At 30.6% G+C, this 18158-nt stretch overlaps 2 protein-coding genes across 2 annotated transcripts; one reads left to right on the top strand and one right to left on the bottom strand.

Annotated features, from left to right (window-relative positions):
* Positions 1-14655: 14655 nt before the first annotated feature.
* LOC114374600 (pentatricopeptide repeat-containing protein At4g16470-like) lies at positions 14656-16169 on the top strand. The gene has a single exon (XM_028332261.1). It carries the CDS (start codon positions 14899-14901, stop codon positions 16012-16014), a length of 1116 nt encoding a protein of 371 aa, XP_028188062.1. The 5' UTR covers positions 14656-14898; the 3' UTR covers positions 16015-16169.
* Positions 16170-16262: 93 nt separating this feature from the next.
* Positions 16263-17997, bottom strand: LOC114374598 (pentatricopeptide repeat-containing protein At1g05750, chloroplastic). Its single transcript, XM_028332260.1, has one exon. It carries the CDS (start codon positions 17905-17907, stop codon positions 16342-16344), a length of 1566 nt encoding a protein of 521 aa, XP_028188061.1. The 5' UTR covers positions 17908-17997; the 3' UTR covers positions 16263-16341.
* Positions 17998-18158: the final 161 nt, after the last annotated feature.

Genomic DNA, 18158 nt, shown 5'->3' with positions numbered 1-18158 from the left:
TCAATTTCTAGCAATTCTTTCCATCCTTTCTCTTCTGCTTTATTTTTTTCAGTATTATTTGTGATGCTTCAACATGTTTTAGTCTCAAGTGTTTGGAGGAGCAAATCAGATATATGATTCAACAAGAGGTATGTTAGAATTTGCTTTTAGTTGTAAAGTTGTAACCTTTGCAATTGTTAAATCCAAACAAGGTCTAAATTCATAAACTGTTTAAAGTATAAGTATATATAGTGTAGATTTGTTTTTCCATTGAACAAACTTCAGACTTACATTTAAGGAAAAATAGTAATTTGTTGTTTTTCAAAAAAATGATGCATGGGAATAGTAATTTGTCGACGAAACTCCTCCTACTCTAATTAAGGTCAAAATTGTCTTCTATGCTCTGTTAAGTAAATTCGTGTTTCACAAGGCACCGCCATGTCCTAAACAGCTCAACTGCTCAAGTGATTAATCGAAGTTGTTAGGTTCTGATAGATGGTTAGAGGCTTGTTTTAGATCAACTAAACTATAATTAATCAATGTATCAAAAAAACTATAATTAATCAAGTTCGTACCGAACTAAAATACAAATGTTATTTCACCAAAAAAAAAAATACAAATGTGATTAATTGGGCCTATCCGTACCATGTGTATCACACACCAGACATTTAATGGAGTACTCTGTCTCTAACGCGCGAGATATATATATATATATATATATATATAAGTATGCTTTTTTTAATAAAATAAAATGGAAGGAGAAAAAATAAAATACAACATATACACCAAACAGCCACACCTAACTATTAATTCCAAAATTTGACATCTAATCCATAGGGTCACGCTAATTAAAAATGAAGCTAAATAAGTTGGATTGAAACTCTTAAACTTTTCATTTCATATGTTCTATGTTCTAATGATGAGAAACAATTGTCTTGCAATGATTGTGAGCTTGTCTATGATAGCTCTTGAACGCTAAGAAGGAAAGTTGCATGACCACTCTCGTCTTGAGGAGGGGGCATGCTTATTATGAATCAACTGATAAAAGTTAAAAGTTGAATTTAAAAGTTGTAAATGATGATGTTAATTTTTAGTTAACCTTATTATTTAAATAGAGATGTTATCTAATTAGTGTAATTTAATTTTGATCACCCGACATCTTATCTTTTATCTCGTTGTTACATCTTAAATTGTTAGGTATATATCACATATATTTTTCATTAAAGATGATTTAAATTGAGTCAAATTGTTATAGACTTACAACTTAGATTAGATTAAGATGATCTTATATTTTATAATTATATCTCTTGTTAATCGATTGTATAAAGACTCTATAAATAATGTACTCTATAGTATTGTTCACAGGCAAACAACTTACAATTTCTTCAAAAGTTTCCTATATACTTGCATAGACGATAAGAAAAACTGTCACAAATGACATAGTTTATATTAATTTAGAACATATTTATAATATTTACTTACTTATTAAAGACATCCTCAAGAGTAATGAGAATTGTTTATGTTAAAGACTCCTAAAATAAGAGAAACTAAGTTTTTCTTTGGTTGATCATACACTTTAAAATTCAAAGTTTTCAACGAGACAACTCCATTATGAAACTAGTGATTAGGGTTACATTGTCTATCTTACACATATCAATATTAGGTGTTCAAAGTCCATTAGAAATTAATCAGTGGATTTAGGTATCATCAAATGAATACTTAATATATATATACACATATTATTTTTTTAAAATGAAAGCTAGGTCACAATGATTGCGGTCCAAAAGATTTTATAGAAAAATTCTAACATAAACTTCAATGCTAAAGTTAGAATATAGTGAAATAACAACTAAAAAGTATGTATTTTGCATGCCTAATTAAGACTTTAACAGAGTAATTAATTATAAGTGACAAATTAGGGTTTTTTTTACTGACCTTACATGAGGATCTTCCAGAGGTGTAGTGGGTGTTTATGTCACACATGAGATATTTATTTGTAAATGTTGCTTGATTAGACATTGAAGTGTGATTTGACTAATAAAGACAAATGATTAATTGTTAATGGTTACTATGATGGAATCGACCGTATGATCACAAGAAGACCCAGAATATATGGAATACATAATATTTTAATATAAAGTTAAAAATAGAGTTAGAGTTTAAATACTTAAATATTAGGTAGTCTTCGTAAAAAAAATAAAAAATTAGGTAGTCCAATATGATGATCTTCAATAAAAAAAAAATACATCTGATTTTTAAAAAAATATATATTTTTTCCCCAAATTTTAACTCTAGCATGTCTTTTTTACCATCTAAAAAAAATTATTTTAGAACAACTTGATATTTTAACCGTTAAACATACCTAGAATAGACTAAACAAAACTTGGATCTCTAAATTAATTAAGCTGCCTCACAAACTACAAAATCAAACTTGGAACATGATTATTGCACCAATCCTGGAAGATAGCATTTGATAAGAAATTTGCTGAAGAAAACCAATCACATGTAAGACTTTATGCAAAAGATTATCAATAAATCCCTATTTTTAGAAGAAAAAAAATGTTATATGGTCTGACACTATCACTTGTCATATGAAAATTAGTTTAGACAATAGATAAGTAGCGAGTCCAAATCATATAATAACTCTTTGAGTAAAACAACTAGACACACAAATTGTATAATAAATTGTTGCCCAAGCTTTACCTACTCCTTATTACCGAAAACTCTTGTGAAACAAAAATAAATCTGCACAATTCTGAGTAATTGCAGTAGAGATCCCCCATCACTCATAGCAGCAGTCATACCATAGATTAACAGAGACATCTCACACCAAAAATATATTCTCACTTATAATTTCTCTTTTTTCTAAGCTATCTATTTTCTATAGTCTTCGTACAATAATTCTATCACACATCTTGTTCTTGCATAAATAGATTTCCTTAATTAATCTGAGGAGTTAATATTTAGTGATAAACGAGTTTGTGAGGGGAAGTAGTAAGTTACACAGTCATATTCATATGTAATGTATATGTGTCGATAAATTGGCTTTGACAGGAAAAAAAAATGCTGGAATCCTGTTTAGTTGAATTTTTGTTTTAGAATATTTTTCACCATTTCTTATATAAATATTAAAAAAAAGAAATAAAATATGTTATTTTTTTTATAATTTTTAATAATAACAGAAAATCCAAATATATAATATTTTTCCAACTAACCAGACCTTATTTCTTTTTTATTTATTTGGTAATATGAAATAAATAAAAGCAATATATCAAATGGTCATTTTTTACATTAGCTGTAAAATTTAATGAGTTATAAATTTCTAAGCTCATGTTTAAATAAATAAAAAACTCCACTTAGTTGTAATTTGTAAAGATTACCAAATTACATATGTTCAATCCTTCAGGTATCTTTAAAGCCTTCAAGATTTGCTAAATTGTTAGTCTAGACTCTAGAGCAACAGTGGTGGTTGTACAAACTACAAAGTCACTTTAATGTCCAAGTAAACGTTTAGTAGAATAGCTGTAAATGAAAGTACCTATACCTAAAGACTCTGTAAGTGCTCTGTCCATAGAACTAGACTGTGGGTTAATTGAATCACATAGAAATATAGAATATCTGTAAATGAAAAGTATGTAGACATAAATACTCTGTTAAGTGCTCTCTGTTCATAGAACTGGACTGTGGGGGAATTGAATCACAATAATGACATTTAAGTGCAATCAAATCTTTGTAAAATGTGAGTTCTCATGAGTACTGAATATTCTTACTCTCCTGATATGGGAGATGTGAATATATAGGTGTATAGGATTGTTTAGTTCAAGCATATGGAACAATATGCAACGCAGGCTTATCAATAAAATACTGCAGACGTGTACCTTTCCTTAATTTGTTTGGTTGTACTTAAGCATAATATTTAAATTCCGATCCTGATATGGTACCAACTTACCAACGCCCAGTTTTTTCTTTTATTTGGCACTTTCAATCCATATGAGATTATTGGTTACAATTTCAATTCTAGTTGGTTTTTGACGTCAACTTTTACTTCACGCGTAACGCGTTATATGCATGGGGAAATGTTTATTAATTATACGTAGAGTGCACTCAAGATGTATATTCAAAGCCAACTAATATATGATACATCGTTATCTACTACAAGTGTGTGGTAAATAGATTCATATAACATTTGAAGATAATAAGTCGAGTATTGTATAATTTAGATGTGTATAGATAAATAACCTGATTAAGCACGCGCGTTTAGAAGTTTTTATTACACAAGAATCTATGTTATATATAAATTTGATCATAAAATTAAACAAGTTAAAAATAATTTAGTATGCTAAATTTTAACAAGAAACTTTTTTTTTTGGAAGGCAAAACTTTCATTCAAGAACAAGAAACTTATTCAAATGAATTAAAAAATAATTTATAAAAGATAAATTCAAATAAACTTCCTTTTATTAATTTGTATAAAATTTGTATGGCACTGCAGAAATTTTTTTGGCATGGAAGAAGGGCATTTTTTTTTTACCGTCTTTTGGTTTGGGGATGCTCGTTCAGCCCTTGCTATGTAACTTCCCAGCCACCTTTGCAAAATTCAATTTTGAAGTTTAAGCAAAGTGTTTCTGGAAGTGTGACCAGTAAAAATTCATGAGACGATTGCACTCATTGAATTACAAATGGCTGTCATTCTTATAAATAATACTAAATCCTTTTTAACGTAATTAAATGCGCCAAACCCTTGAAAGTCAATTTCCCATAATGTTAGTTTGAGGTATTCATTGCATGACATAATTCCTGCTTCAACACAAACACATCGATATCTCAATCAAAATGTAAGATAGTGTCAGGATTTGCATTATAAAATAAACTGTAATTCTGATAATAACTTGAAATAAAGTTGAAACTGAAACAGTTTTTTTTAATCAACTAACTGAAAACACTCCTTTGCCTCCTATCTGTCCCTCTTTACTTTCAAATCCACAAAGAAAAAAGAACATAAAATTTGAAAAGCCACCTGGAAAATATGGAAACACATTCACACAAAAAAACAACTATATATTATTCCATGGGGGCTACCTTCGGTCACGTAATTTTAACTGGATAAACCTTGGTCACATGCAATTCAACTATAAATTATAGATTATATATTAACCTAGATATCAGGCTCCAGAATATTCTTGGTCTTTAATTCTCTGTCTCGCAACGCAAGATTGAAGAATAAATATTTGTTCCGACCTTTGTCATGATTCTATTCTCATTTGCTTCTACGCAATCTCACGATGAAAACAAATTGATTCTGGTGGCTGTTATTGATTCTACACTTCTGTGTGTAGTTCTTCACAATCTCACGAATACAATTGATTCTTGTGTGCTATAGATTTTGGTTATTTAATCAATTGCCTTTTCTTAGCACACAACAAAATAAAGGGAAATTGTTATATAGTTCTAGTATTATAATAATCTCGATCAATCTATGAGTAAATATCATGTAGAAACTACCCATAATGTATGTGTTTCTCTTTTTTTTTTTTTTCATCTGTAAATGCATAATTAATAGTCAAGAATAATACAATAATTTCTTCTAATTAAAAGCGTAATATTTAAAAAATGTTAGGATAATTTTGTAATGAAACCTGCAGGCCTGCCGCCATATGGAAGCATAACTAGCCACAGACTTTGAAGATGGCCCGATAAAGAAGGTGATGTTGGGAATGCTCTCTACATTGGTTTGCCATCGTCATAACTCATAAAATAAATCATAAAAATTTTCTACTCATTAATTTTGTATCTTTATCGTCCAAAGACAGGGATAATCTCTATCTTACTGCAAACGCATCTTCAGCCCCACGAAAATCTCACTTTAGTGCCAATAAAGATGCCGCAAACCAAATCAATCAGTCATTTCATCTTTTCAATATTTTTTCTTTCTCTTTACCACGACTTCATGCTGTCATTGGATAGAGAGGATAATGAATAATTCAAAACAAAAAATGATAGTGAAATGTTTCCTTGCCACCCTGTTTCTACCTAGTTGCCTTACTCCCAATGGTACAATCAATCATCACTACTTTTACCTTAAACTATACTACTGCCACACCTTGCAGTAACAAGAGAAAAAGTCTAAACACACAAATAGATATTCAAAGCTCACGAATTCAATTCACGACTTTCATTTAAGTTTTCACAAAATTTATTTTTTTCAAAATAATTTATAGACTTAAATATATATTTTATTTTTTAAATTTATTTTTTTAATATTTTAATTTTAAAATTATTTTTTAATTGTATAATTTTCTTTTTACTCCCGTTACCATGTGAGTTAACAGGAAAACAAAATATTCACAATTTGTACTGACTATTGATAGTTAAAAGTTGATTTTCTATTTTAAATTTTAAAATATAATTTCTGACAGTTTAAAATTATCAAAATCAAATCAGAAAAAAATTAAAATGACTTTTAAAATAATTAATGACTTTTTTAATTTTTTAATGATATGATTTTGGTGGTATTTAGTCATAAAAAAATATATTTAAAATAAAATAAAAAATCAAATTCTCACCGTTAAATTTTATCACGAATTATGAATATTTTTTTCTATTTAACTCATACTGTATAGGAAGTAAAAAGAACCTAAAAAAAATAACTTCAAATTTAAAAAGACCAAAAGTAAAATGATTCAAATATTATATTTTATATCACTTGGTGGTATAATATGACATATTTCTAAACATCTAATGGCAACAAGGATTTCAAGGTAGTATGTAACGTGATATGATGTGATTATATGCATGTTAAAAAATTATAAATAAGTATTTACATTAAAAAAAACCGTGATTTAGCAACCAACAAATTCAATCGTTAAATCATTAAATTTGATCGCTAAAAATTTAAGTCACCAAAATAGCGACTGGCAAAATAACGTCACAAAAATCCTAGTTGTTAAATACTTTGTAACCGAAGTTATCATCGGTCTCTAATTAGCGACCGAAATAGTCACGCACCAAAATGATAAATTCGGTCACTGAGTAGTTGGTTGCTATTTCATTCAGGACCAATTCTGCAATGAAATAGTCAGTTACTAATTCGGTCGCTAATAAATAATTAAATTTTAAATATAAAATACAAACCAATGATATTCGGTCGCTATAGAATAATTAATTTTAAATGTCAAATAAATTAAGGCGTGTTCAGTAGTTATTTCGGTCGCTATTGAATAATTAATTTTAAAATAAAATATTAAAAATAAACTTTGGTCTCTAATTCGGTGGCTAAGTTTAAAATAAAATATATCAAAATATATTTCAATCACTAATTCGGTCACTAATAAACAATTAATATCAAAATACAAATGCATTCGGTTGCTATTTTATTTTAAATGTAAAATAAATTTAAAATGCATTTCCGTTGAAAATTTGGTCGATATATAAAAATATGATGTATGTTTTGTTTTTCCATTGTTACATTTTGACCTGCTTTATAATTATCGACTATAAACATAAATTTTAATTAAATTGTATAATCAAACTTATAAATAAAAATGGACATTCATAATGAGTAAATATATCTAATAACAAAGTTATATTTTAAAGATTGATAAAGTGCAAATTCAAAGTTTTCAAAGTTTAATCAAATGCAATGTAAAAATTTAATAAAGTTCAAATTCACAACTAACGTGGCATAATTAAACTAAAATAAACAATAAGCAAGAGTCAATGATCATTTCCCATGTCATGAGGACGATCAACCTGAGCATCATTAACATGGTGCTCAGTTCCATCTGCTATGGTAGGCGATAGACTAGGAGCTGGCATGATAGACTGAATATGCAAGTGTTGTAGTATGCGCTGCATTTGCTCATTTTGTTGATGAATTTGCTCATTTTATTCTTGCATCTATTGTCGCATCTCCTGACTTTGGTGGTCATGATTCTCCATCAGCTGCAACATTTTTTCCTCAAGTGTCTTCTCCTTATTTTCCTTTGCCAAAAACTTAACATTCAATTTATTAATTGTCTCACACATTCCCTCTATTTTGTCTTCCACATGAGCAATAGAAGTAGATGGAGCTGATTTTGAACAACTAAATCTTTTGCTTAAAGTGCCTAGCACGTACACGTTCTCCTTGTAATTTAGACCTCCAACAACATTCAAATATATTTCATTATCATTAACAGAAGTAGCAGTATTAGGAGAATCCTGTGTAGATGTGTCTTCCTCTGTCGAATATTATAAGATTTCATTTTGACGATGCTGATATTTCTCCTTCAATATAAAGTGAGGTATGAAGATAAATTATTAAATGTGTAGACATATAAGGATTAATATTCAAGAAAATCACTACTGATACTGAAAAAAAATTGACTTTAATCTACTATAGTAGGCTTCAAAGTTTATACTAGTCAATCACAAAATATTTAACACTAGCTAAAGAAAAGAAAATGAAGATGTGTAAATAGGTTCAAGAGATATTAACTAAAGGTAAGAGTTCATTTATAATATCAACCACTATATATCAAATAAAGTGATAGGATTAGAAAGAACAACTTACAAAACAAATTCTCTGGACTTGTCATTGACCCATTCTCCTTACTTCAATTTCTTAATTTTCTCCATCACTTCCCAAGTAGTTGGTGGTCTTTGAAATTACTTTGACTACATAAATTTAAAAAATTAAAATTATAAAACATTTAATTAATTACATTGACTACTGACTACTCTGACTGCATCTATCTCTTCTAAAATCTTACCTAAATCTTACTTTTTTTTTCTCTCTTCAATTCTTCGTCGTTCCAAACCGTGAGCTTGTTTTGAGAAGCGTGTTTTATTTTTCTCACCATTTTTTGGCTAATTAAGGAAAAAGTGATTTTACATTCGGCGAGAGCAAAAAATAGTACAGCTTAATTTGCACAGTTAAATTATTGTACTAGTGTTATTGCTGCTTAATTTGCATAGTTTAATTAGAGGGGTGTATTGGATTGGAATTTTGAGAGAATATTTTGACAAAAACAATCTTGAAGATTTTAAAAGATTATGTGGGATTGTATTGATTTTGTGGGATTTTAAAAGATTTTTTTTAAAAGACTTTTTACAATCAGGATTCTTAACCCAAGATTTTAATGGATTTCTAACACAGATTTTTAAGATTTCAAAGTACTTTATGGATTTTTAAGATTTTGAAAGATTAATACATTTTAAACAAAAAAATAACGGAAGTTACAAAAGTGAATGAAAAAGATGATAAATAAATTATAATGTTTGAATAAAGAAAATAAAAACGATAGAAATTTTAAACCTTTTAATAACAAAGTCATTATTGCCTAAAAACATAATAACAAAGTGATTCTCACTTCATGTTCGCCTAATTATTAGCATTTCTCCACATATCTGAACCTATATTAGTCCTCCATATATTAGCAAAGGTATAGTGACTATATCCTGAATAATATACAATTCAATAAAAAAACCAATAAAAAACTACCTAATAATAAAATAAGGGTCATGCTAACATGCGCACTTAGGGCACATGTTAAGGATACTTCCAATAGTAACTATGTCTTAAAAACAACAATTTTTTACTTTTAAAAAAGTAAATTGCACAACTTTCAATACAAAATTTCTATACATAATACACTAACAAGTGTCTTAAGGGCACATGTTAGCATTTTCCATAAAAATAATACTCATATATCATAAAATCATTTAAAAAAAAACTATTAACAAAATAACAATAATAATAACACAATAACAATTAAAAAATTATTAACACAATAATAATAATAATAACACGCTGTCAAAAAAATAATAATAACACATTAATAATTAACATTTTAATAATAACACAAGAAAATAATAATAATAATAATGGACGTTGTAAAAAAACAAGTTGAAGAAACAGAAAAAAAAAGTTTTTTATTTTGATTTGCATATACAGTACTAAAAAAAAAAGCAATATGAAATCTTGATGCATATCAATTGCCATTCTTTTGATGCATATTCATTGCCTGGACGTTGAAAACAATATGAATACGAAATCTTGAAGCATATACAACACTCTTTTCTTTTGATTTGCGTAATATACATATAGTATGAACAATATTGACTATCGATTGCCATTAAAAAAATAGGTAAAATTGATTGAAAAGTTGTAAGAGAATGAACCTGGTAGTGGTTTGTGTCTTGTTCGACAGGAGAAGAAAAAGTCTTTGGAAGATTATGAAAAGTCTCAAGGGTTTGGGTGAGATTGTTGGAGGAGTATTTTATGTGTATTTCTAACTAAAAAGTCTCTCAAAATTCATTCCACAAAAGAATCCATCAAAATCTATTTACTTTTGAATACCAAAAGACATTTTAAAAGTGGTAAGAAATCTCAATTGAATACCAACAGATTTTGTTGCCCTGAAAAAAAAATCTTTATTGTCTTAATTGAATACCACAAGATTTGTTTATATTTTATAAAAGTCTTGATTGAATACCACAAGACTTTTTAATCATAAAAAAGTCTTTTAAAATCCTTTGAAATCTTAATTCAATACACCCCCTTAGTGTACTGAGCTAGTAAACTAGGCTAGAGTGATTCGATAACAAAAGAGAGACGTACCTTGCAATGTGTTCAAGAATCTATGCAAGTCATTAGTTTTTCCTATATGAATCATTAGATTTTTGTGCATTGTACATGTGGATCCAATAACAGACAATACGAGAACTCGGTAGTAGAAAAATAAAAGGTAATTTTATAAAATAAAAATAAAAGTTAACACATTAATAAGTTTGATTTGATAATCTTCTACCCTTTGAATAACATTATTATATTCTTATTTTGTTAAAGAGAGGACGATACAATTTTTAAAAGATATAACGAATAAAATTTAAAACCAATTATCATACAGTAATATATATATATATATATATATATAGAATTCTTTTATTTCCAACAAGATCATATAGTATTATATTAAATAGAATTTGAATCTCATAATTTTATTTTTGACTGAAATAATCTCATTAATTTATTACCCACTTTTTGTAAAATATTTGGATAACATTTTTAGTTTTACTTTAATTAGTTCTCTTAATGGATATAAGCAAGTTGAATTTAAATTTTATACCATGTTCAGTTTATTATGTTTATTTTGTATAGCTTTGGAATATAAATCTTTTTTTACTTAAAAACTAAAATATGCACTTCGTAATTATTTTATATAATTCAAAATATAAATATTTTTAACAAAAATAATTAAAATACTCAATAAATTAATTTAAACACGTAATACTATAGTGTTAGGCAAAATAAATCTCTTTACACACACATTAATGAAGATAAAAATATATGAGACAAACACATACTCGCTCTTTGAACTTATATAAAAGAAAAATAATTAATTTTACACTAATTAAAAAAATAAGTTGATATAAATTAATTTTATTAATTTTAAGTATTTTTTATCTATTATCTCAAATAATATTACATTTTTAATAGACAACTCAAGAAAATTCTCCTCATTAGATGACCCCATCTCTCAGTTCACTTGAGATATATCCTCTCTCTTTCAAAGTGACCCCATTTATACACATTGCATCCTAATATTTAATATCAAACTAATAACATTATAAATTTAAGAGTGTATTTGGATAGAAAATTTTAACTAAAGAAAATAATTTATCAAGATAATTTAAATTTATGTAATCTAAAATTTATTATTTGGATATTTTTTTAAAAAATTTAAATTTTTAGAATTTTAAAACAGAATTTTAAACAACTAAAAATGTGAAATTTTAATTTTTTTTCTAAGAAGTGAGAAATTGAAATTCTCTTTATACAAAAGTATCTTATGAAATATTGGCGTATTTCCTTACTAACTTCATTCTCTCTTCTACTTGAAAGTTCCCAAAATTCTTAAAGTATTAAAAAAATTTTAATTTAATTTTTTTTTATCCAAACACAAAATTTTGAAAATAAAAAAATTTCAATTGAATATTTAAAATTCTTAAAATTTAAAATTTCTTCATCCAAACACACTCTAAATGATAAGGTTGCTACCACTCATGAACGCAAATAAAACTTTCGACAAGGATCTTACATAAGTTTATCATCAGCTTCACATACCAATGCTTCACATACCAATGTTGAAAAAAAAAATCCCTTCATGCATAACAATAATGATCAAAGGATATCGATATTGGACACACACACCCCCATACCCCCATTAAATGACTCCTCTCTCACTTGACGTATCTTCTCTTCACAAAGACCTATTTTATACAGCTTACACATTAATCTTTAAAACTAAACTCATATAATCATAAATTTAATTAAATGATCATAAGAAATGATATCTTATCTCTATCTGACCAATATCATAAGACCGATTTAAAGAAATTAGGAATTGAATTGTTTTTCCAACATATATAAATAAATAAGTGTGCTAGACATTTTGTTCAAAAAATATACAGCAGGAAAAATCAGATACGGGATAGCCCCAATCCACATCTGGAAAAAGAGTTGAAGAGAATCAATCATAAGGGAAACATGATGTCGCGGCCTATATTCAAAATAATATAATTATTGAATAAATCAACAATTTTATCTCTAACTAGTTGTTACAAAATTAAATTATTTAAGTAATTTTTTAAGTATTGATGAATATTTATTATTTTAATTGGTTTATGTATTTTAACAAAGTTCATGAGCAGGCTTAGTTTGAAGAGTTTTTTAATATTTGAAAGATTGTTTTACATGATTTTTAATATTAAGACTATTTGAGTAGTTTTATTTTACTTTTTTTTGACGAAGTTTCTTTTCATTTTACTTAAAACACTAGTTGAAAGAGAAAGAAATACTTTAAATATAAAATTGATGATTTATTCTAATGGCTTATTTTAAAGATGAAGTTGATCTCATGACGCTTATAAATGGGTAGCAAACCTGTGCAGTATTAGGAGTGCTCTCCTATTACTTTTTAATTCATCAGCAATATTATTATTTAGTAAAAGAAGATAAATTAATCTCAAACATAAAAGATACAGTTTTTTTTTTTTCCGGAAAAGGGATAATGAATGACTCTCATTCTATTATATTAAAGATTAATTTTATTTGTAAAGTGAACCCATAAATAATTCTCTACATATAAACATAACAATTTCTTACACCATTTCAAACATAAAGAGATATACAGTTAAAAAAGCAATCAAAATTTTCTACGTTCACTTCAAAATTCTAATTTTTTCCTGAATCAAAATACAAAGAAGATTCTCTTTTCAGATTATTTTGGCATCATCATATATACATAAGATGGACATTTGCGTTGGCACCAGCTGCCAGGTGATTTTCAGGTGGCTCGACAACCACACAAGACGGCGCTGTCACAGAGGGAGCAGTGGCATCAAATGTGTTTTGCAATAATAAAAATCTTCCGAATTTTTTTCTTTAATCATTTCATTTAAAAATGGCTGCATGAGCCATCATTCAAATCCTTGAATCACCCCACTATAAATACGTGCATAACCCCATACTCTTCTTCACAACACAGCACTTGTTCACCACCTGGCTATCCTTGCAACTTCCACCCCTACCTAGTTTGATTCTCTAAGACCTTTTTCCAATGGCATCAAAGTTTATCTTTACCACGGTGGTTTTAGTTATGCTTTTGTGCTTGCTTCTTATGAGGGACCCTTCTGGTTTGTCAATGTTCTTTTTTCTTGCTATTAATTACCATAGTGATTTGAGTGACAAATATTGGAATAAGAGTGTGTTATAGCATTCTTATAATTGTTGTTCACTTGCAGGTTGTGGTTCTGCATATGAATGCTTTGGTGCTAATGCAGCTGGTCTTACGGACATTCCAAACAGGAAGGTCTGTCACTCTATATATATGTGATTCAAACTTCAAAGGGGTTTTCTCTTTTTTATTTTCTCATCACGTGATTTTTGTATGATCATAACGTGAGAAAGATCTTTCTTTGGTGCATAGTTTCTGGGGTACATTTCTATAACTTTATCTTCTGGTGTATGCAGGTGCTGCCTGTTTTGAAGGATAAGAAAACTAGTGCTCTGAAGGCTAGTCTGCGAGGATCATCAAGCAACAAGTATGGTGAAAAGCCACTGAATTGGGAGTTAAGGAAGGTTCCTTCAGGTCCAGATCCGCTGCATCATAACGGTGTGAACCCCAAAAATCCTCAAACCCCTTAAGCTCACCTATGGAACCTGCTTTTTGCTCTTGGCCTAGTGTTAGTTATCAGTGTGTGAACATCTACAAGCTTTTGGCATAAGTTTATTGAAAAATATAAACATGCACTCATCTTCCTTCTCATCTCTTGTTTTACCTATTTTCCTCTTTTCTTTGTATTTCCACCCCTTTTTCAGGTGTATGTTTATTATGAGTGTTGAACTTAATTAGTGCTTTAGTCTTGAATTGTAGTAGAATAGATGTCATCATCTAGTTAATTCCTGTACTCATTTTACGTTAATTAAGCAGTATTTAACGCATGCACTTTTTTAAGGCTGGAATCAATGTCGTTATGCAAATGCAAATTTAAATTTAAGTTAACTAAAACCAGCGAAATATGGTAAAGGAGAGAAAAGGAAGAAGCAAGTGCTATTTGACAATTGTGATGGCATTTTTTATGTGCTAAAATATTATCCGCACAGCTGATTCATTGATTGGACAGGAAACAACAGTGACATGATCTGTTCTGCTCCTTTCACCCGAATACTACAAAAATATGCATCTGCAGATATCCTTCTCTGCAATAACTAACCTAGAGCTTCTATTCATATACTTATATCTGTTATCTATGCCCCTGCTGACGCGGGCCAGCCAGATATGACAGCAATGTCACGAAGGTGACGCTAGCGAATCATTTTCACTTTCAAAAAAGTACCCAAATATCCAACGCAATATAACAAATTGAACAAACCCAATGATGGGAGCAAAAAGTACCCCGAAACCCGTAACCAAATCTGGTAAAATATTCTCTGCCCATATTAATAAAAAATACTATTACTCATACAATATTTGTTTACAGGATCATTTTTTTTTATATCTCTCTTTCATAAAGTCGAAAAGAGTCACTGTTGTGCATATGATGATGGCTAAGCCTCACAAACTCGTGCCTTTCTACGCTACACTTCTCGACGCTTGTTCTTCCTCGAAGCACTTGAAAAATCTAAAACGAATCCACGCGCTAACCATTACCTTAGGCATTTCACGCAATGACTTCATTCGAAGCAAGCTTGTGTCTTCCTACGCTTGCTGTGCCCAATTGCACGAAGCCAATATCCTCTTTTCTTTCACCATTCGCCAACCCACTTTCCTCTTTAACTCTCTCATCAGAGCTTATTCCTCTCTCAACTTGTTCTCCCAATCCCTCTGCATCTTTCGCCAAATGGTGCTTGCTCGGAAACCCTTTGATCGTCACACCTTACCCGTGGTGCTCAAATCTTGTGCCGGCTTATCGGCTCTGCGGCTCGGGCAACAAGTCCATGGAGCAGTTTTGGTTAATGGGTTTGGCTTAGATTTGGCAAATTCGAATGCTTTGATAAACATGTATAGTAAGTGCGGACATTTGGTATATGCACGCAAGCTGTTTGATAGAATGTGGCAAAGGAATGAGATTACGTTTTCAACTATGATGGCGGGTTATGGAATGCATGGGAAGTGTGGGGAGGTGTTTGAGCTGTTTGATAAAATGGTGGAGGCGGGGGAGAGGCCAGATGGTGTGACTTTTACTGCAGTTTTGAGTGCATGCAGTCATGGGGGGTTTATAGATAAGGGGAGGGAATATCTTAAGATGATGGAGGTGAGGTTTGGGGTTAAACCTGGATTGCATCATTATACGTGCATGGTGGATATGTTGGGGAGGGTTGGACAGGTGGAGGAAGCAGAGAAGTTAATTTTGAGAATGGAGGTTAAGCCCGATGAAGCTTTGTGGGGTGCCTTGTTAGGAGCATGTAAAACTCATGGGAAGCTTGAGGTGACTGAGAGAGTAGAAGAGAGGGTTTATGGAAGGGAATTGAGTTTTGCATCGTCGGTTTGACTTTATTGTTTGACTTTATTGTACGTGGTATTTGCTGATGAGAGAAAGCGTACAACTTAAGGATAATTAAGCATGCACATGTATCTTGCTTGGCCATAGTTTTAACTTTGTATTCATTATTATATAACCAGTTTTGATCGAATCTTTCAAATTTATTTCCCAGTTAATGATAAGCAATTTAGACTGGTACATATGGTTATAAAAAATAGTACTAGTTTGTAGATTGGTGTGCTTGTAAAAAGAGTGCATTTGTATAATCAATTACTTTTTTGAACTGAATTAATAGGTCTGTTACCTAACTGTGAGTGTGCAACTCAATTACAAAATTTAACCATCCTCATAAGATTCTTTTCCAGAGAAATCTGGAATATAGCCACATAATTGCAGCTCGAAGGACAGAAACTCCAATGCTGCGTAAATATGGTCTTTTTCCTCATGAGATTTATCACCGGAAACAAATTTGTGAATGCTGGAGTCAATCTCAATGGAACTAAAGCCTGGTTTCTTTTGTATACCACGCTCCTTCATTCTCCTCCTAACCTTGTTTGCACCATCCCACTTTCCAACCGCAGCATATATGTTAGAAAGAAGCACATAATTGGAATCTCCCCCAGAGTCCAATTCAATAAGATAATTCATCACGTTTTCAGCCAAACCAATGTTCCCCTGAGTCCTACAAGCTGCGAGCAATGACCCCAAAATCACTTCATTTGGCTTCATGGGCATATTCTTCAACACATTCAATGCCTCCTCTAACCTACCTGCTCTACTATAGAGATCCACTAGGCAACCATAATGCTCGATTCTAGGCAAAATTCTACGAACTCTCTTCATGTGTTCAAAGATTCTAAGTCCCTCACCAATTAGTCCAGCATGACTACACGCCATTAGAGCACCTGTGTAGCTGACCCCATCTGGTTTGAACCCTTCTTCCTGCATCGAATTGAAGTAACTCAGAGCCTCATCCGCAAGCCCATTAACAGCAAAACCCACAATGATCGAGTTCCATGACACTAAGGTTCTCTGGGGCATTCTATCAAACACTTGACGAGCAAGGTCTATGCATCCACAACGAGAATACATGTCTATCAAAGAGTTGGAAACTTTAACATTGTTCCTGAAATCTTGTGTCATCACAAGTCGGTGCACCCACAAGCCAAGACCGAGTGTGCCCAAGTTGGCACACGCAGCAATGACGGCAATAACAGTCACATAATCAGGTGCCACACCAGAAAGCTGCATTTCTCGAAAGCACTCTAGAGCTTCCTCGTGGTAATCTTTCTTCACAAACCCACCAATTAGCGCAGTCCAAGAAATAGCATTCTTCACGGGCAATCCATCGAACACTTGGAGGGCATCTTCGAATTTCCCATTCCTCATGTACCCATCAATCATCGTGTTCCAAGACACCAAATTTCTGACACCCATTTGGTCGAATGCCAACCTAGCGGACTCCACACGACCGCATTTAGCGTACATGTCAATCAGTGCAGTGCCCACCATGACATCGTTGATGTCCAAGCCCAGTTTGCGAACATGTGCATGTATGGCAGTTCCGAAGGAGATACTACTACGTGAGGGATAGTGAGCACAAGCAGAGAGTAACGTGATGAAAGTGATGTGATTGGGTTCAATAGCAGCTTCTCTCATTTGCACGAATTTGGAAGCAGCTTTTACCAAGTGACCACTTTTGCAATAGTCAGCTATGGACGTTGTCCATGATACAATGGGGTCGTTATATTTTGTGGTGTGTCTCAGGGAGAGGCCTTGGTTGGTGTTGGTGTTAGTATTAGAAAAAGTGGAATGAGTTTGATTTGGAAGTGAATTTGATGAAGGTGATTTTGGAGGGTGAGGAAGCTGAGTTGGTGTAGCATTGCACGCAGGAAGGATCATTCTTCTCGCAAATAAAAAATCCCCTCTCTTGGATTACGCTTCTATATTTTTGTTATCATGAATAGCGATTCTAGAAAGGAATGTTTTCATTTGTATTATTTTTTGAATAATTCTTATATCAGCAATACTTCAGCTAGAACATGGATGCTTAAGAAATAATCTGAGATTAATTATACACGGTGTAAATGTGAAATAATAAACATTTTTTATTTTTTAAAATTAGAGTATACTGTTAGGAAACAAAACTATAA

Source organism: Glycine soja, chromosome 11 (assembly GCF_004193775.1).
Source record: "Glycine soja cultivar W05 chromosome 11, ASM419377v2, whole genome shotgun sequence".
In the NCBI taxonomy this organism is placed as follows: domain Eukaryota; kingdom Viridiplantae; phylum Streptophyta; class Magnoliopsida; order Fabales; family Fabaceae; genus Glycine; species Glycine soja.
The sequence above is the reverse complement of the archived record's forward strand: the minus strand, read 5'-3'. Positions and strand labels throughout refer to the sequence as shown.